This window comes from Cryphonectria parasitica (assembly GCF_011745365.1).
Source record: "Cryphonectria parasitica EP155 unplaced genomic scaffold M406scaffold_8, whole genome shotgun sequence".
Lineage (NCBI taxonomy): Eukaryota > Fungi > Ascomycota > Sordariomycetes > Diaporthales > Cryphonectriaceae > Cryphonectria > Cryphonectria parasitica.
In genome coordinates, this window is record NW_024468916.1 from 2,258,437 (window position 1) to 2,278,848 (window position 20,412).

Sequence of the window (20,412 nt, forward strand, 5' to 3'; positions counted from 1 at the left end):
TCGTGCATATTATGCGCCCTGCCGTCAGCGCGACGGCCCCAAGCGAGGGCGACCGAAAGGGCCAGAGAGAGAAAGAGGGAGGGACCCAACCGGGCCAATTCACGGCTCCGTTAGGATTCAAGCATACGCTGGTGAGACTGCGACCCCAAGAGAGACAGCCAGACAGAGACAGAGAGAGAGAAAGAGAGCGAGAGAGGGAGACCAGGGACGCCGCATTTGGACGATTGCCAACGCGAACCTGGTTGCTTTGTGCACAAATGACAGATAAGTGGTCTGACCTGTCTCGAATCCTTGAGGACCTGGATCACATTGGTTTGTCCTGGCGTCCGGAAGGGGTCGCTTCCAGCCTCAGCTGCGTCGATGATAGTAAGAAATGTATTGACCCCGGCGTCGTGGGGAAGAAAAACAAGGTTCCAGATGCTTATGGGGTCAGGATGCAGGTCTCTCCGATGACATTATGCAAGACTGTTTTTCTTTCTTCTCTCCTGTTGTTTCTTGTTGTCGTATTCCCACATCCTTTCTCCCCCGAAAAAAACGAAGGGCGACTGCTCCACACCAATCCGCGCGGCTGTTGACGAACAAAAATCATTAAGCGCCCAGAATCTCGTATTTCTTCTCTTGTTCCTTCATTTCCCCTCCTCCTCTTACAGGAAATGAAAGGCCTGCCTGTCACTCTCACCCTTGAGAGAAAAAGAGAGAGAGAGAGAGAGAGAGAGAGAGAGAGAGAGCGCTTGCGCTCGGCCCCCACTCCCGTCTTCGTGCCGTTGCTGACCATGTTTTGGCGCCCAGAGCCCTTTCCCGGCTGCGTGGGCGCCAAAATAAACAGATAAACGAAATTACATTGCCCTTCTCGCTACGCGCTTAGCCTTTTGCCTACAAGTCAAATGGGAGAGAATGAGAGAGAGAGAGAGAGAGTCCGCGCATGACAGATTAGGTGTTGGTTTGATCAACCGCCTCAGCCACGGCCGCGGCCCGTGTCGCGCACCCTCAGGCGAGCAAAAAGGTACCAATACTATCTACGGTATGATGGTATGATTGAGTGGTACTGTGCCGCTGTTTTGCCTTGGCCCGGGTGGCTGTATTTTTGAGGCGTCGCGTCTCTTTCGATGGGTCCGGGGTGTCATAATACTGTAGTGTTATGCTGATCGATGCGTTGTACTATGTTATGTTGTTGTGTTTACTTACACGCCGTGAGTCATGGGTAGAAAAGAAAGAAAAAAACGACGATGTTACGACCGCGAAACGCGCTTAGGGATCGCACTGCATAGGCGGTCTGTCTGGCGGTCAACGTTGGGATGGAGAGGGATCCCGGCCTTGCGTTCATGCTCGCCTGTTGTAAACAGGGCTCCAGTGATGGGCCACGCTGCCACTGTCTATGCACTACTGCTAGTAGAAGCATGTACAATAGTATAGGACGTACTTAGTGTAGTAGGGCGCGCTGCCTCTCTGCTTGGCTTGACGCCAATTTGGGTTTCTTATTTTGACAGATGACACGATGTTCCTTGCTGCACAATCCGACCATTTGCGTTCGGATGGTGCACATCGGGTGTATCATGAGTCGTCTAAGCTTGGTCTCGGCATGCGCGCGTGGCCCGGCCCAGAGCTGGTCTGGTCATGATGATGATGATCATCATGATGGCTGAGATATCGTCATGATACCCCAGAGTGGCTGATTCCGAGACATACAGACACACATTTCACAGAGACATACACAAAACAAGAAGAAGAGAGAATAAGATCAAAGTAAAAATAAGAGCTGGCCTCGGCTGTCCCTATTGGGCATCTTCGTCCTTCCACATGCACAAAAAAAAAGGTGGTGGGTGGCATCCGGGTTTCATCGCTGCACAGTCAAGTGTCATCCGCCACATTTCCTCGGCGTCCAAACTCTCCAAAAGGTGACAGGTCCAAATGACAACCACCTACTGTATCACTGACGTGCTCCGCCCCGGGTCCCGGGCGTCCTCTCCTATGGAAGGCCATCCCACCGTCCCCCACCACCAGGAGACGCCGTCTCTATTTTTTGTTCAGCTATTTCTTTTTCCTTGTCACACATATCGCGAGCCTTTCTTTTTAGCCTGCGGGCAGCGGGCTGGAGTTTTTGGTCCGTGAGTACCAGGGCGGACGCGATTTATCTCGCAGGCTACCTCTTCTGGGAGAGGGAGGGGGTCATGGTAGATCTGGATCCCTAGTCGCGGATCGAAGGCCTTAGTACTCACTCGTCAGATGAGGTTTGGGTACGCTGGGCGAGGCGGAGTCCAGCCCGGGAGGGAGGGGAAAATGCCGGGTTCCCTCATACGCCGCCTGGTTCCCAGGTGCCCCGGAGTCTTTGGAGAATTTTCCATGTCAGCTGCATATGTCACACACCCCAGAAAGACGGTACATCCAACCGAGTGTCGGCGTTGGGAAAATTTAGTGGTGGGTTGTGAAGAATAATGATATTGATGACGATGATGACAGTGGCGCTACCGTTTGATGCTGCTGCAAAACTTTGGTTGCAATCTGTTGTGGCGTTGATACTACAGCAGGTTGAGGAAGTATTGTCGAGACAGAGTTTTGTCTCGGTCCGCAGTGTCATCCTCGTGGCAAAATCTCGAGTCGTTCGTAGGCAAGGGCTTGCTGTGGCTGGCTGATCTTGATAAAAGATCAGCAAAGTAGGAGGAGGATGTTCATCCACTCGCAGACCAGCGACATGGAATCGAGACCTTGACCCTCGTCCCTTATGCTTACCACTTAATTTCTGTTCAGGCGATACTACTTTGCTATAGAAGCCTGATCAACATCATCTTTAACACCAACAGAAGCAAGGGAGGCCCCATGCCCACTTACTTGCTCGCCTGCACTCTTGATCACCTGGTCTCCTTCCCTCCCTCCAGACCCCTAGCAGCTCGTAGGTATTTTTGTTTTTTTGCCTTTCGTCTCTGGCATATGCGATCATAGCCGGCCGGCCGTGACACATATTTCTCTCCCTGCCGGCTTCTTTTTCTCCCTTGTCCTGCCTTTCTCATGTTTCACAGAACCTCCAGGAGCCAATCACGGCGCGCGCACATCAGATCTCGGCGCCCACTCCGAACGAGGGCGGCGGAGGCTACCCGGCTTTCCCTACTTACTTACATTCTTAGTGCATAAGATAGTAGATGGCCCTCTAATTTTTGCTGATCGGTTCGAGGCCGTCCCTGTGCCACAAGACTTGTGCAGGCGGGCGTTGACCCCCAAGAGGGAGTTGAATGGACAAATAGGGAGACACCAAACAACACACATTGATAGCACCTGCAGCAAATGGTGGGCACTAACCGACCCACCGTGCCACGCTCTTGTCCTGTTGGCATTGTCACTTTGCCAAATCGGGTCGTAGGCTAAAGTGTGGAATAGGGTGAGGTTTGGGACAGTGCTCATGGGAAAGTGGATATTCCATGCAGTAGGAGGGAATCGAGACTCTTATTGTTGGGCTGATGTGGTTGCAGTCACTCTCCTCCGGCAGATGATTTTTTCTTCTTTCTTTCTCTATCTTTCCCCTCCATTTTCCTTTCTTATCCCCCTGCCTCATGCAGACGGCTATCTCTATTCGTTCTGCCCTACCTTTTCAATAGTCTTCGTCGTGACACATTCGTTGGCGCTGCTGATAGCATCATCTCCAAGTTTCGTAGGGCTAGACTCCAGCCGTCGGCTTGCCAGCTGGCTTTGCTCACAAGATCATCAACCGTTGTGTGCAAAGGGCGGAACGAATGAATGATTGGCTACATCTCCCTGTTCAATATTTTTCCCACCCTTCCTCCTTCGTCGATCACCAGAAAGAAGGTCTGGAGAAGCTTATCCGAAGAGGGCGGGGGATCCACCTGCTGTGGGCGATCTTTCCCATCCCTCGGCCCCATCATGCCGACGATTGGTGGATAGGGCTCTCCGAGGGCGAACTGTCTGTTTCATAGGCGGGGAGGGAAAAAGATCCATTTACTTACTGTATGCACTATCATAGTATGCTGTTGCTATATGTCCCAGTTTTGCGGTACGTGTGGTTGTCCAAACATACAAGGGTAGTTTTCAGGAAACAAAAAGTGGAACACGCTGTCTGGCCAGTGCTGGCAAATGCACATCTACCAACAGCAGTACATATGCATGTTTAGAAAAGCGGAGGACGGGACGTATTCGACTGTCATTGGGCTTTTGAAAAGAGAAGCAAGGACGAGGTTTGGCTGGTGGGCAAATAATAATTAAATTCTGACCACCAGCCCCGCCTCGGGCATAGATAGATGGATGGGTATGTTCGGGGATGGGGGATGATCAATCCATGCCATGCAAGCAACCCCCTTTTGACAGTCCAGTCGGTCTGCTCAACAGGAATTTTTCTTGGCAGTAGACCCCTCTGTTGTTCTGTTGTGCTGCATGAATGAGTCTTGAAGACGACGCGTGGAAGATGGACTCCTCCAGCTCATGGGCCCACGACCGTGAAACGAGATCATCATATCGTGATATGTATAGTGACATGCACACCACACTTCTGTAAGTGAGAGCATGTTTGCTTAGACAAATCTATTTGCGATTTCTGGTTCAGGAGCAAATATTGTTCAGCGGTACAATACCGTGGTAGTAGGACCAAGTTGGAAGGCTACATGCGTCGCCTAAACCCGCTACAACAGGTACGGTGCAGACAGCTGAACCGTGAAGGCTCTGTGCCAGCTTCCCACTAATTAACCGCACCAGCCAGCTGGTACCGAGTTCTCACCGACACCACCACCACCACCGATAAAGAGTCGCTAGCGCATCCGCAAATGGCATTGGTTGTCAAGCTTTTCGCCGTTCCCCCCTGGATCCGGCGCCCAGGAACACGCGGCGGGGCGTTTCAAGAACGCTGGGCACGATTCTCAAATCCGACAAACGCCATCGCCAAGAAAAGAAAAGAATAAAAAAAGAAGAAAAGACAGACTTGTCGCAAAGACGCGGGGCGCCCAGGGTGCCCGGAGCATCCGGACTGATCTAGTAATTAGTAGCAGTGGTAGTAGAGTGGTCGCAGTCTCTACTATGGTACACACCATGTAGTAACGCTGGGTAGACGGGCGGTGTATCAAGGTCGACGAATTCTTCTCTACTCGGACGACCTTCGGAGAATCGATTGCCTGTGGGCTCCTGCGCATGTTTTTTCTTCTTCTTATTGGTTTTCCTAAAGTACTGGCAGATCCACTGCCAGCCAGTCAATGTGCAGTAGTACAGGTGAGACGGAAATTTTTGTTTCGTTTTACGGCGGAGGGAAGCGAGGGTGCTGGGTGGATGACGAACCCGGAGAGGTGGTGCGCTGGCGTGAAGAAGGAGGAACGAGCGCCCCGGCCTGTAAGACGCACCGTGCCTTTCTTCGTACGTAGTACCATAGTAGTAGACTTTTGATTCTGAATTTCAAATCCTTTCTGCCCAGGAGCTTAGTTGCATTAGACCAGACACAAAAGTCCCGGGCCGGGGGCTGGCTCGAGGACCGAGGGCGGAACATACTCAACCACCTCACCTTCTCCGGGGCTGGCTCGGCGGGCTCTTGGCTTGGACTATCTAAACCTTTGGGGCCTTCGCGCCTGGGCTTACTGCACGATGCTCAAACCGTCGGAAGCTGAGACGGATGGTGTCTCTCTCTCTCTCTCTCTCTCTCTCTCTCTCTCTCTCTCTCTCTCTCTCTCTCTCTCTCTCTCTCTCGCTGCTCATGAAGGTAAAAGGAAAGCGGCCAAGGGCATCCAGGTTTTACTTGACTGGTGAGACGATGTCAAGAAACAGTGGCTGAAAAGTTCTGCCGTCACCATACGTATGAAAAGATGGCGGGCGCCAACCAGTCCGCCGTGGGTACCCCTGAGTGAGTATAGTATTGTACTATAGCAGTAGTAGCCTTCTCAGATGTGGCCGGATCTGCTGCAAGCTTGATGTGGCGGCAGGGCGGCTGCTACAACATTCCTGGCGCAGGCAGGTATTCCGTGGAGCCGAGACGTGGCTGGCTTCACCCCACCCCTTCCGGCCCTCTTCCCCGGAAGCAGCTTGTTGCGTTGGTCGTTCAGACGAACGCGAGAAAGTTGACAAGCGTCTGACTGATGAATGATGGCTGTGCTTTGTATGCTCCTGTTGTGTTATTGCTTGCCTAGGATCCATGTCTTTTGCCCTTTTTCCTTTCCATCCACCTGGCCGGTTTTTGAGGGCCCGGATCACAGTTTAGGCAGTTCAAGTCTGTCTGTGCTGTTGTTCGTTGGTGACGTCGTTAATTGTCTGGGTCTGAAGACCAGCGGCCCGTTCTGAGAAAAGGCATCCATCCGTAGACAAGACAACAGCAGCAACAACAACAGCAGTGCTGAGGCTTACACCCACAGCAGCAAGTACATCCACAAAAGTCTCTTTTTCTATTCATCCTCGAGCTAACCCAAAAGAGGAGTCGACTTTACCTTGACAGTGCAACCCGCCCCCCTGGGACGCATTCGGCAGGGGGTTGGTTCTGTACGTCGACTCCACTGTTTCATGTGTCGACAGCGTGCTGCTGTCATCACCAACCATCGACGCAGGTCAAATGAGCGATCATGCGATGCTCCGACGAGGGAGCGGTTGTTTGTTATCGTTGTTGTTGCCACAGATGGGTGGCTCATAGGTGCGTTTCCCCCCACATCCCCTCCCTCTCCAAGAAAAAGAGTTGATATGGTGTGCATGCATTGTGGGGGTGCCTGCACCAGGTCTATCGCCATCGTTGCATGAGGGTCGCATCAGAACAGGCTATAGTGTGTCGATAGAGAGCTGGATTATTGAACGCAGAACAGGAGAAATCTGAAAATGACAAGGAGTAGGGGATTTCAATAGAGGGCTGCTGACGAATCTCTTGCAGACTGCCAGTGTTCGTTCATTATGGGAGAGGAGACGGAGAAAAAAGTAAGGCCGCCGAGAATGGAAACAAGGACCGGTAGTGTTGCATCAGCAGCCAAAGAGGATTCGTAAACGCAAATTAGAAAGGGGTGAATCGTGCCCATCTATCTGTCATCCATCCATCCCATCCCATCCCATCCTCCCTGGACTTGCGTTTGCAGTCGTCATCAGAGGGCGACAAGGACTGGAATGAGGAACGAAGTAGCTAAGTAGCATTGATTGATTGCTCCTTCTCCCATCCCTGATCCGTTCCTGCCATATAGTGCATAAGTATGTAGTACAGAGATGCCCCAAATTCCAAATCGGGCTTCTCCCGCCCTTCCTTTTTTGGGGTGGCGGTCCTAGGAGGTTTAGCGTCACCGCGAATCGCCTCAACCCCCTTCGTCGATGCATGATAGTTCCAAGATGGGGCAGGTAATCAACTCGAAGCTATCGAATTGACCGATTCCAATCCAGCCCTGGGTTCGGCTCATGTTAAACATCTCTTGTACTCTGGCAATTTGTCTTCATATCTGTCCTAGTACAAACAGCCCAGCCCAGCCCAGCCCAGCCTTTCCTTGGCCCTCGATCTGATCCGTCAAGATGATGTTCACTCGTTGATTCTCACTTGCTCATTGATGCATTCACTCACTCACTTACTGATCCATTCCTTCAGCCCTAGAGCACACGTTTTTGTTTGTTTGCCAAACACCAGTCACCCCACACAGAGACGGGAGGAGATGTTTCGTATAGCCGAACTGGTGCCAATTACGACGAAACGTTGACTTTCCATAATTAACCCTGGGCGCATCTCATCGCATCGCACCGCATCAACATCGATATCGCCATCGCCCCACGATTCAAATAAAGATCCACCGTGGTCTACACGAGAGAAAAAGAGACATACAGAAAGGCCCCGCTCACCTACTAGGCAAAGGTCGAAACCACTCCCGCTCCCTGTAATCCAACCAGCTCGCCGGATCGGGGGGTTGAACCCAGCCAAGCCTAACACTGAGACCGGGTCTTTTGCCCCAGGAAAGCTGCGCCGTCCAGCCGCGTTGCTTCCACGAGGCGCCGGCAGCGAATCATCAGCGCCCCAGTGGCCAGCGTCTGCTCGAACGCCAGCGCTTCACCAATCTCCTAGACGCCAGCCAGCAGATCTCCCGCGGAGCCAAGAATAAACCTGTCCAGTCGATCCACTTCGAAACCCTGCATCGAGGACTTAATTTGGGAGGGTGCGAAATAAAGTGACTGATTACACTGAGAGATTGACTGGGCTTGGGCAAACTTGAGTACACTGCGCTGCACTGTACCTGCTCTGCTTGCGCCTTAATATTAAGTCGGCGCCGGGCACTTCTGAACAACAAACCTTCTCGAGGCTCAACCTGTGTTCTACAACAGCTTGAGGCTGCACCAGAGTGTTTTCCCTCCCTTCCATTTCTCTCTTTTCTAATCTCGATCTTTCGTTTTTCTCTTGTCATCCGCTGGATTCGGAATCCCTGACACCTTGACACCTTCCCTCTCCCGCATTGACGACGGTCCTGTGTGCAGCGCGCGCGGCGGGCTTAGATACTTGACAGACCTACGACGACGGCTCCACTTGCATCCGAACAAGCCTCAACAACGGTCACGGAATCTTGACTCTTTCCATCACACCAACGTTGATTTTGAGTTTAAGCTGCTGCTGAGCATTGATTCATTCATTGTGCCCTTGGGAATCTGAGCCAATATTCGAAGCAAGATTCTTTGGACTTTTTTTTTCCCCCCTTCTTTTTCGTTTTCATCAGCCTCCTTCGAGTTCGCACCCGCTTTCGGAATACGACTACGTTCTCAGCCACTTTCACCGCCCAGCCAAGGCCAGGACCGAACAACAAAATACAACAGTTACTCACCCTTGCCTTCCTCACGCAAAGAAGTGACCAGAAAAGGAGAAGAAAAAAACAACAAGACCACATCTTGCGACCTTGGCGCACCTTCAGACAATCAGTCAACACAATTTTGCGCCTCAAGCCCCATCATCAATCATCATAGTCAACATCGTCAACCAGGCAGAAGGGACTACTACAAACACGCTGAGACAGGTCGCCAGACGGTTCTGCGCAGCTGCGTACCAATCATCACCTGCAAAAGTTCAGGCAGATCCCTCCGAGTCAGGCTTCCGTTGCTCGTGGCCCCCCCTTCTGCTGCAGCCCATCGAGCCCGCTGAGCCAGTCAGAGTCCCCTAAGTCGACTTTTGTCATTCTGGGCCCTGACGAGATCGACCCGGGTCTCGCCCGCTTGCACCACCTGTTTTTTTCTTCACCTTCCTGCAACCACAGCCAGCCGACACAACACAACGCAGTCCAGCCCAAGCCAGAACGGTCTATCCGCTGACTAGACCCAACCACCCAAAAACCCCACCATCTTTGGCAAAGGGTACGTACCTCGGGCGCCGCGCCTAGGGAAAGAATTGAGAAACGCCCTTGCCTCCCCCCGGTCTCGCCCCAACCTGGTCACCTCACCAAAATCCCTGCCCTGTCTGCAGCTTGTCTCAGGGCCACCCCGGCACCCCCCAGTAGCAACCCAAGGGTCCCCACCAGCAAAACCCGCCCCAGGCTCAGCCTCGTGAACAGGCAAAAGTCGCGTCACCCTCTTACGAACAAGCCCCAAGCCATACAAAGCCCCTTGGGACTTGGCTCAGGAGGCCCATCTATACAACAGCTACCTTGTCGTAAGTCACTAATTTCTGGCTCGCCCATTATATCAAAATACTTTATTTTCTCCTAGTTGTTTCCTCTCCTCTCTTGTTTGCCCTTTTCAGTTTTTATTTATTCTTTACCCCAGACAACCCCTCCCCTCCCAAACCAGCCTCCCTCACACATTCAAGACTTCATATACCTCTCTACATCTGCTGCTGCACCCTTGATTCTACCTGTGCTCTCCATCGTCATTCTTTCATTCGTTGTTTGTCCCCACAGACAACACACACACAGCCTCTCAGCAGCAAGGCATATACTACTACCGACCCAACCCAACTTTCTTCTATTCATCATCCTCATCCACCAAGGCTCATTCAACTCATCCTTCCACACAGCCTCGAGGCATACAACTGACAAACTGACCTCGACCTTTTCCCTCATCAGCCGGTACAGCCCAACCACCAATAGGGTTTCTGTGCTCACTCTTTTCCCTGCCCTTCTCTTCAACTTGCTGGTCAAGTGTAGAAAGGCAAATCCAAGAGGAAGAAAAAAAAAGGCTGCAGCCTCACCATCTCGCGAAGACTCATAAGGGAAACCTGGGCCCTCGCCACACACAAATTCATCCTTCACTCCCAACCACACATCACTTAACTCACCATGGCATCACAAACATTCTACACGGCTCTCAGCCCTGCAGAGCTGAACGCCAGGGCTCTGGACGAGTTTATCTATGAGAGGGTCTCGGACGACATGATTAGCTATCTCGCACAGGCAGCACGGGATGTCATCCGCTGTGACGAGAGCATGATGCCCCCTTCGCCCACCACGGCAGCATCACCTGCACCTGCATCCTACCAGCCCTACAACAACAGCTCAAGGTTACCCATCACCCCTCCCAGGAGTCCTCCCCCCGTGGCCTCTGGAGACAAGTTCCTCCCCTCGCTCGAGGAATTCATCTACAACCTGGTCTGGTCCTCAAACGTCCAGGTCCCCACCCTCATGTCGACCCTGGTCTACCTGAACCGTCTCAAGTCTCGGCTCCAGCCCGAGGCCAAGGGCCTGAGGTGCACCGCTCACAGGATCTTCCTGGCCGCCCTGATCCTCACCGCCAAGTACGTCAACGACAGTTCGCCCAAGAACAAGCACTGGGCCAGGTATACCGAGATCTGGGACGACGCCAACGGGCCCCGCAGGGACTACAAGGGCCGCGAGCGCCCTGCTGACTTCCAGTTCTCTCGCACCGAGGTCAACCTGATGGAGAAGCAGCTTCTGATGCTCCTCGAGTGGGAGCTCCGTATCACCAGGGAGGACCTGTACCGCGAGCTGGACCTCTTCCTCGAGCCCATCCGCCAGAGAGTCTCCGCACAGCACGAGAGAGAGTTGCGCCGCATGGAGGCCAAGGCACTTCGTGCCGAGGAGGCGAGGCGCAAGGCGGAGGCGGAGGCGGCGGCAGCAGCGGCAGCAGCGAGGGAGGCGGAGCTGCAGCAGCAGAAGGAGCAGGAGGAGGCAGAGGCCCGCATGGCCGAGCTGTGGGCGCACGCTGAGATCACCAAGACGACGTCCTCGGCTGCACTGTATGCCACACCGCCCGAGAGCCCTCGCCACAAGTACTCGCACTCGCGCTCTTCCTCGCGCGATACCCGTTACACTGCCGACTCGATGCCCGGCCTGGAGAGCAGCAGCTCTAGCTCCAGCGCCCGCAGCATCAGCAGCTCGCCCTCGTACGACGGCTACACGGCCTCCCTCAACGGCAGCACGGGTGCCACCACCCCACCATCAGAGACCGGCGTCCAGGACCCTTACTTCTATAGCAACATGGACTACGCCGACAGCTCGTACGACCCGCCCGTGGAGATCATCGTCGCACAGCAGCAGCAGCAGAAGCAGAACAACACCAAGGTGCCCTACTACCACGACCAGGAGCTGCCCGAGCTCCCTCGCGTGCCGCAGCTGGCCAAGCAGAAGTCGCTGCTCCCGTACGAGATCAGCCCCGACGAGCTGCGCGAGCTGGAGACAGGCGTCACTGGTGCCAAGAGGAGCCGTGTCAGAGGCATGTTTGGGCGTATCTTCAGCTCTGGGTCTGGCGTCGCTGCGCGATGATCAAACCTTTTTTTTTTTTGTCATTTTTGTTGTCTCTTGCCCTTTATCATCACGGAAATAAAAAGCGCGGCGTTTTTACACAGGGGAAAGGACACATCATTATTATACACACACACACACAACTCTCAACAACACGCATAGGATCGAGCAAGGCGGTTGGAACACTCAACAGTGACGAGATTCACCTGTTTTATTTGACTTTTCCTCTCTAAAGGCTGGTTCAAGGTGCTAGGCGTTTTAATCATGATTGCATATTTTGTCAGCTATTCGTGTGTTGTCATTCACACCGATCGGCTAACTAATTTCCTAATAACTCTTGTTGTGTTTTTTTTCTTGGGGAAAGGCATGATGAGGGACATGAGCGGATGAGCGTCAACGATACCATCTCATTTGCATTCTGGGAGGCGGATGGGGGAAGAGGAGAAGAAGAAGAAGGTAGCATAACCCAAACCAAATCAATCCAAGAATCCGCCGGACCAAGAGATTCGGTGGAGTCTGTGTGACAAACTACCACTACAGTCCCTGCTTCACTTTGATTCCCTTGTGACTTTGTGCCGCATCAAGTGAGTGAATGTTGGCTTCACTAACAGGGGGCTTCGATTACTCTCGTACTAAATAAATAGCAATTACTTCAAGTTAGTTAGCTCGTCTACGCCCGACTGCTGTGTGATTCTCCACAAATTGTATACATACGTGGACATTCAGCTACATCTCATTCACATGGATTTCATTACATGCATGCAGGGCATAATGCCCAACACCAATTGGGCATTCGTCAAAAGGAAAAGCGGAAGAAGGGGCGGAGAGGAAAAGAAAAAATAAAAGCAAGGGGACAGGAAAAGACCTAGCCGGTCAGCCAGTGCCCACGTGTCCGGTCGGCGGGGCTTCTCTGCCAGGATTCAATAACTACTGCTGGAATGTACAACACATCATGATGTAGGAGAGAAGCACAGTATGGGGGTGGATTACGCATTGATCGTATTGCCAGGGCAGAAAGAAGAAAACACTGCCACCCCTTCTCCCCCTCTTCGCAACACGGACGCGCAAAGCCCCCACCAAAGCCCAGCGGAGCCAGGGAAGGGGGGGGGGGGACAAAGAAAGAAAAAAGAGAAAAGAAAAGAAAAAAAAGCAGGCAACCCAGAGCGTGAATCCTGATTTCTGGATATCGGGACATTTGAGCGAAGAGTAAAGGCCGAGCAAGAGAGGAAGAGTGTGTGTGTATGAGAGAGAGGGAGAGAGGATGGGCCACGTCTAGGTGGTGGATGCCGAAGAATTACCGGGTCACACTGATTGCCTCGGATTCCCTCTTTTGCTCGAGACTCGCATTGTCGAAGAGGGGGCCCGGCCAGCTGGGGAATAAAAGTGGGAGTTTTTTTTCTTTCTCTTTCCTCTCGTGTGGATGGAACACATTGGTGGGGTGGTTAGAGAGCAAAGTGTCGGTCAGGAGAGGATGGGACGGGGGGGCGTCTGGCAGATGGGCGTGGTATACACGCAGTCACTTTGGGCATCAAGCATAAATCTGCGTGGGTCATGGCTTTCGGCAGATTTCTGGCATTGCGGATCCATGGATGATGATTCTTCCAAATTTTTCGGTATGAAGCAACGGCATGTTGGGATGCAGCATGTGCCCTCGTTTGGGGACAGAGCTGGTCATGTTCATGGTGGCTGTGCATGTGAGCAAACTCAATTTCATGTCTACAGTCTTGATAGACCAGCTATGTATACAAAATTATTTTGGTGCTTGTGTTTGGAACATATATATATATATATATTGTCTTCTCATATGGAAGAAGTTAAGGATGAAGTTGAAGGCCAGGTCTCCACCCTCACAGACCCGTTGTGAGAAACCACAACAACTGACCGGCATCCTTTCATTCGAAGCAGCTATAACGAACGCCGTTGCTAGACATGCCTCGCATGTATAGTCTCCTCTCGGAACCCGCTCGCGAGATAGTATACTGCATGTGTAGTCATTTTCGTCTACTAGGCGGTTCTGGAACGGTCGATACCAACGCTACGGACTGGGCGTGCGCGACGCATGCAGTATAGGCCTAGCCGCCTGCACATAATCATCGTTGGGGGTTGAGCTTAAAAGTCCTTGTGCCGGCGTGTAGGCGGAGCGCGCATCGGTATCAGTATCGGACTCCGGTCGGATTTTTGGTTCCGTCTTTGGGTTTGCGAGGCTGTTCCGTTCCGTGTGTTGTCATTCGTGCAAACCCGACCTAGGGACAACCAGCCAACGAACGCACCGAGAGGGTCGACATGTAACCACCACAGGGTCCCTTTGCCCACTAGGCATTACTGTCATCATCGTCATCATCAAAGCACTGCCGACCTACCGTAATACGATGCCGATTTTCTGGTTGGACATATGTATGACTGCTTGATCCGGACTGTAACAGGCAAATGTGACACTTTCGCGGCCATCAAGGAGGACCATCACCACCAAAAAGCTGACTGCCCCCGCCATCCTGACCTGCGACGCGGCCGCCTCTTGAAGCGAAGGGAATCATGGGCCAGCAATTAGCCGAGTGCGGGGGCAGGGGTGAACAACAAACTAACAAGCAGAAATCGCTTTGACGTCAGACGAAACCCCGCCGAGAGAAGTCTTTTGTCAGCGGTTTGGGAAGCCTGGGGTCTCCTTCATCGCCAGCCCTTCTGCCTGAGAAATGCGCCCATGCACACGACGACCCTTGGCAAATTCATATTCCATGTTGTCTTCTTACCTCTACAAGGAAGGGTAGGTACTGTTCAGAACCGTGCATGGCGAGTGTGATTGGCTTGTCGTGCGAGGCTCGGTTTGCTTGCTCCTCCACCCTCCAGCCATTTCCTTTTCCTCGCAAGAAGGGGTCGATGTGCACTTCCAAGATTCCATGCATGCGAGCATCGTCATGATCTGCCATGCCATATTCTCTGCCCTGCCTCTCCTCTTCAGCTGACTGGGGTCGCGGTACGAGGGTGGATGGAGCTTTTGTCGCCCGGGGGCGCACGGGTGTCAGATCGCAGGGGCGGGCGCTATTGATCCTTCGAGTATATAAAAACAAAATTGATTTGAAAATTTGAAGAACTGACTGCCGATGGAAACATCCTAATTTCCGTATTCGGATTGAAGGCATCTCCCCCCCCCCCCCAAAAAAAAAAAATCTGTCAACCTCTTACTCTCTTTCCCCCCTCGCCTTTTTTTTGTCACTCCATATCGTGTTGATCGTGTGTCCCCACAGCGACGGGGCGGCGAAAACCTGCCATAGCCACATACGGTGGGACAGAACAGGCCAGCTGGATCTCGAAGAAAGCCTGAGCCACTGTGCTTGTGCCGAGGTATCAAGAGAGCGAGAAAAAGAGAGAAACCGGAAAGCGAGCCCGCAAAAGAGGTGAGCCGGCTGTGCTCCCCAGGTGTTAGTTACCATAATTGGGCAAGCACAAATGACAGGTCTGGAGCGGTGGAACGAGTTAAAGAGCGTTGCGCGTCGCGTACGGGATGTGGGTGGCGAGCGGGAGCTAGACGGGAAAAGAGGTACTATGTACAGAGCATGAGCTGTGCAGCCCCTGCATACTTTACTCTTGGGTGCAAGGCGGCCTCATGTGGCGTGTGGCGTGTGGCGTTTTGAATGGCTGCAAGTTATAAAGCGTCGACGGTGGCGCAGCAGCCAGTCTTTAACCCACTCTGCCAATCTCGAGAAAGCGGCAAACAGACCATGCTAATCTGTATCTGTATTTCTCAAAGGCCGAGTAACTACCTATCATGGTACAACTACAGAGGCAATTAGTAGAGCTGTCACTTATCGTAGGGCTACGCTAGTCAGTGATGACGGCTTGCAGATACTGCAGATGGTCTATCTCTTGCAATCAAGCAGTTCTAGACCTGTCTTGTGAAAGTACAAAGTATGCTTGACCATTGATAATGAATAATAAGCAAATGACTGTCTATGAAGTCTAATGCCAAGTACCATGTATGGTGCCATGCATGCCATGAAGCATGTAGCTATCATAACAGTAGTATTGTTTGTCTCCCACGTGGGCTAATTCTCCTATGGAACACATCATCTGGCTTTCCCCTGCATCAACACATGTAGTTGTCACCAGTAGCTGGCAGATCATTGGTAAACAAAGGGTGGGTTCATGCACACATGTTGAAGATCAGTCTGTAGACTGCAGTCAATTTGTACGCTATTCGTCCTTGAAAGACCCACCCCCGCCCTCGCAAATCCTGGTTCACTGGTCACCCCTCCTCCAATTCTCAATTCATCCCCACTAAACCTGTCTACTCACTGCACGTGTGAACCACAACCTTCATCCACATAGAATGTTCAAAACACAATCAGTGAAATGAGAGAGAAAGATATGAAATTGACTATCAGCTTCTTTGTCTTCAAAGATCATCATGGAAGAGCAATTTCCAATTTACCAAGCCGGCAGCTTATCAGTGGGGCTTCGGCCTTCTCCGAGGTCCATGAGCCGAATCGCAAAATCGCGTCAGTGTAGATGCATATGATCGATCCAGTCATAGCAATTCACTGGCTAATGTACATACTCTACACCAAATACAGATATAGACCAGCCCCCTGGGCTCATAGCGTGCATAACTTTTTTCTTTCTTTTTTGTCGTTTGGTGTCTTGTGTGAACCAGCCTGAGAAGTTGTGCCCTTCCTCTCTCTCACTCTTCTGCTGCCAGCTCCCACTGCCCACCTGCTCGTGTGTCAAGCCAGAAAAGAAAGCTGCAAGATTTTGCCAACACCACCATCATCATCATGAAGGTCACAGCTATCATCCTCTCTCTGGCCACCGCCTCCCTGGCGGCCCCGAGTCCCGTCAAGCGCCACCTGAACGCGCGCCAGAACGACTCGTCCACTTGTGGCAGCACCAAGATCATCCTGGACAATGACTGGAGCACCGCCGGCTTCATTCCCTACCTGATGGCCCTCAACGCAGGATGGGACGTCCTGGGTCTCGTGGGCGACACCAGCAACTCGTGGGCCCTGCAGACCAGCCTGCACGGCCTCGCCACCCTTGAGGTGGGCAACCTGTCGTCGTGTATCCCCGTGTATAAGGGCTCCGACTACCCCCTTATCAACACGCCCGAGCTGTTCCAGACCTGGGAGGACCTGCACGGCGACCTGGCATGGGTGAGTAACTCTCATTTTTATATGCGCAAGAGAAGAGATTGAGATAGGGAGGGGCAGAGATGCGTAGATTCACCGTGACTAACACCTGTTCCTCTTATCCAGCAAGGTGCATTCGCCCCCGAGAACCTCACCTACGAGGCTCTCGGCTATGACCCTACCTCTGGCAACCCAGACCGGGTCGTCAAGGCTGCCTTCTACGAGGGCTACCCCAACAGCACCCTCGCCGGCATTCACGCTGCCGAGTGGATGGTCGAGCAGGTCCGCAAGTACCCTGGCGAGGTCATGATCTACAGCGGAGGCGCCCTGACCAACATCGCCATGGCCGTCCGCCTCGACCCGGAGTTTGCCACCCTGGCCAAGGGACTGGTCATCATGGGCGGGTACATTGATGTCACCCTTCTGCAGACCTCTGGTTCTACTCTGCAGGCCGACCTGAACTCGGATGTGAGTAACGATAACAGTGTGAAAACCAGCAGAAAGAGAAAGAGAGAGACAGAGAGGAGGAAACGTGAAGTTGTTTGACTGACGCTGTGAGGGTGATACAGATCAACCTGAAGATTGATCCTGAGGGTGCAAAGGCGGCTCTTACGGCACCTTTCCCCGAGATTAGTGAGTACCAAGTCCATGTCTTGTGTCTTAGGAAGAACATCCATTGACTAAATATGTTTGTAATCTAGCTATCGTGGGCAACGCTGCCAACCAGGTGTTCCCTGATCAAGCCTACCTGGACGAAGTCTACGAGGTTAAGAACGGATACACTTCTCTGTTCTACGACTACTACGGCACCTCGGTATGTCTCTCTACGTAGACCTCAATGATGGTCACAGACTGGCGATGCTGATTTGTTGAATTCTCTAGTTCCCCTTCTGGGACGAGACAGCCATGTTCTCCGTCTTGGACTCTGACAATGTCCTCAACTCGACTACCTGTAAGTCTCTCCTTCGTTTCGTTTGTCTTTTTTATAAAACAAAAAGAAACCTAACAATCATATCTAGTCTACTTGGATGTCGACACCGCCTACTCCAGCCCTTACTACGGCAACATCATCGGCTACCAGGAGGCCCTGCTTCCCCGTGCCCAGACCCTGCAGAAGGTGAACTTTATCTACGAGGTCGACGGCGACAAGCTCAAGTCTACCATCAAGGAGTCCCTGCAGTACCCCAAGACGTGCGCGGATCTGGCTTAGGTCTGTTGGGTAATGTTCTTATGTGCCCGAGAGGTTGTTTGTCAACCACAAAAAATGCGTACGACTAGTGTTGCGGAAGACGTGGTTGGTATCAGTCATGTCCTCCTCACTGGAACGCTTTAGATAAAACTACATGATAATAATTAAAATATAATTATTGATGAAGAAAAACCAGGGGCTTTGAATGCCACATCTTTCGTGATAAAACCTGTCCTTCCCTGATTTCCATGTTCAGATCCAAGACAACAGCGACGCCCAGTCGGCAGAAGTAGCAAATACAACCCGACCCCGCCCCCGCCCAACCAAGAAATCCAACCGAGCACAGGAGGGGACGGGTGAATCTTGGCACCAGCTTCGTACTAATAGTGGTGAAGAGGATCATCAATCCACCTTGGAGAACAGTTTCAGACCATTCCCTTCCAATGTGAACCCCGCGTTGCTGTGGTTCCTCTGGGGCGTTCCCCCGCGGGGAAATAGGATCGTCATCGGACGCCCACTGCGAGACAGCCGAGTTGGAGAACTGCCCAAAGGGGGGCGCCTTCCGTACTTTATGACGATCCACGACCAATCCTCTCTCTTTTTACAGCGTATCGTCTTCATTCTTACTTGCCTCACCTTCTTATTGGCATTACCATATTCTCCCTCCCCCTTCTCATCGAATAATCAATTAAACAGCAGAATTTCAATATGGCAGGCGAGCCTTTACCCGACAAATTCAAAGCGGCCGTCTACGACAAGCCCGGAGAGATCTCCACCAAGGTGGTCGAGAAGGACATGCCAGAACCTGCTGCTGGAGATGTACTGATTCGACTGTATGTATGAGCCCTGCTGACCCAATATGTTTCCCTTTCTTCCTTCTTCATCTCTTTGTCTCCTCTCTTGTTCCCCTCTTGACCGGCGTAACTGATGAGAAGGTCCTGGCAGCACCCACTCGGGCGTATGTCACAGTGACTTGGGCCTCATGACGAACAAATGGGCTCATACGCCCGCTCCTACGGCCGAGGGCCAGGTATGTCAAAGGCCGGCGCATGAGGGCCGAAGGTGTGGAGAGGGTGTTGCCCAAGACTGGCTAACGGTGGACACTAGGTTGGTGGTCATGAAGGTGTCGGACACATCGTCAAAATGGGACCGGGAACAGAGAACTCTGGGGTGAAGGTGGGAGATCGGGTTGGTATCAAGTGGCTCGCGGCCATCTGCGGGAGCTGTCGTACGTATAAAATTTCTTGCCCGTCAAAATCTTCCTCTCTCTGCCCCGTCTTACTCTGTCGCCATTTAGCTAACACTGCAGACCAGCGGCCTGTCTGACTGGACACGATGCCGTCTGCTTCAACCAGAAAATCTCAGGGTTCTACGTAAGATGTTGTCGTCCCCGCCCCATCTGTCTAATTCTTCATCTGACTAGCGATTGAACAGTGGCCTGGCACTTTTCAACAATATGTTACCAGCCAGGCGACTTATGTTACGCCGATCCCCGAGTCGTTAGCATCGGATGTCGCTGCGCCAATGTGAGCTCCGCCCAGTCTACTGAGGACATGGTCTTTTTGTTTTTATCGTAGGCTGACACGAGCATCTCATAGGTTGTGTGCCGGTGTGACATGTTATAGTGCCCTGCGCAAGTCGAATGCGCGGAGCGGGGAGTGGGTTGTTCTATTGGGCGCAGGTGGTGGTGAGCAGTTATCCACTTCTTCTTCCACGTTTTGGGTTTCCTTTTGAATATATAGCATGAACCGATATCAGGTCGCTGACAGAGCCATTAATTTTACCCCCACAAAAAGGCCTTGGACATTTAGCAGCCCAAATTGCATCCCGTGGTATTGGCCTCAGGGTGATCGGCATCGACGCAGGGAGCAAGAAGGACTTTGTCCTACAGTCCGGGGCAGAGCACTTCATCGACTTCACCGCCACCAAGGATGTAACCAAGGAGGTCCACGACATCACAGGAGGGCTTGGAGCTCATGCTGTCGTGGTTTTGACGGCCTCGAACGGTGCATATGCCATGTGAGTCCCCCCTCCCCCCCAAAAAAAAAAGAAGAAAAGAAAATACACATAACTTGAAACAAAGATCTATGGACTTTCCACTGACCGGGCTGTCGCAGGTCCCTTGATCTTCTCCGCTTTGGCGGCACGCTCGTCTGCGTTGGCATCCCAGAGGGCGACATGGTGCCGATAGCAAACGCTTTCCCCGGACTACTGATCGCAAAGGCCCAGAAGATCGTTGGTGTCGCGGTGGGGAACCGTCAGGAGGCGATCGAGACGCTTGACCTTGCGGCTAGGGGCATCATCAAGACGCACTTCACCACTGATAAGCTGGAGAACCTCACGCAAATCTTCCAGGATATGCATGATGGGAAGCTCCATGGACGTGTGGTCCTGGACCTGCAATGATAAGCCGTTGTACAGCAGAAAGGTTTCGGAAGGGGGTGATTGAGCTTTAGCAATGGCTGGCATCAAGTGCGTCTCTCCTCGTCTTGAGATC

General features: G+C 52.4%; 4 protein-coding genes across 4 annotated transcripts; all 4 read left to right on the forward strand.

Annotated features, from left to right (window-relative positions):
* Positions 1 to 9,100: 9,100 nt before the first annotated feature.
* M406DRAFT_281850 (uncharacterized protein) lies at positions 9,101 to 10,943 on the forward strand (the record flags this gene model as incomplete). Its single annotated transcript, XM_040918458.1, has 2 exons — positions 9,101 to 9,559; positions 9,972 to 10,943. A coding segment is annotated over exon 2 (759 nt), but the record flags the coding sequence as incomplete, so codon positions are not given.
* An 83-nt stretch (positions 10,944 to 11,026) lies between these two features.
* On the forward strand, positions 11,027 to 12,136 carry M406DRAFT_324229 (uncharacterized protein). Its single transcript, XM_040919840.1, has one exon. It carries the CDS (start codon positions 11,046 to 11,048, stop codon positions 11,625 to 11,627), a length of 582 nt encoding a protein of 193 aa, XP_040772750.1. The 5' UTR covers positions 11,027 to 11,045; the 3' UTR covers positions 11,628 to 12,136.
* Positions 12,137 to 16,375: 4,239 nt separating this feature from the next.
* On the forward strand, positions 16,376 to 17,936 carry M406DRAFT_342490 (nucleoside hydrolase; the record flags this gene model as incomplete). Its single annotated transcript, XM_040921777.1, has 7 exons — positions 16,376 to 16,435; positions 16,493 to 16,750; positions 16,853 to 17,194; positions 17,296 to 17,359; positions 17,428 to 17,540; positions 17,609 to 17,678; positions 17,746 to 17,936. 7 exons carry the CDS (start codon positions 16,376 to 16,378, stop codon positions 17,934 to 17,936), a joined length of 1,098 nt encoding a protein of 365 aa, XP_040772751.1.
* A 687-nt stretch (positions 17,937 to 18,623) lies between these two features.
* Positions 18,624 to 20,321, forward strand: M406DRAFT_266440 (GroES-like protein; the record flags this gene model as incomplete). The annotated part of the gene is made up of 8 exons (XM_040917803.1): positions 18,624 to 18,748; positions 18,861 to 18,945; positions 19,023 to 19,143; positions 19,230 to 19,288; positions 19,350 to 19,441; positions 19,514 to 19,602; positions 19,712 to 19,934; positions 20,033 to 20,321. 8 exons carry the CDS (start codon positions 18,624 to 18,626, stop codon positions 20,319 to 20,321), a joined length of 1,083 nt encoding a protein of 360 aa, XP_040772752.1.
* Positions 20,322 to 20,412: the final 91 nt, after the last annotated feature.

Excerpts from the sequence above, each read along its gene's own strand:
- M406DRAFT_324229 (XM_040919840.1), top strand. The coding sequence starts at position 11,046 with ATGGCCGAGCTGTGGGCGCACGCTGAGATCACCAAGACGACGTCCTCG.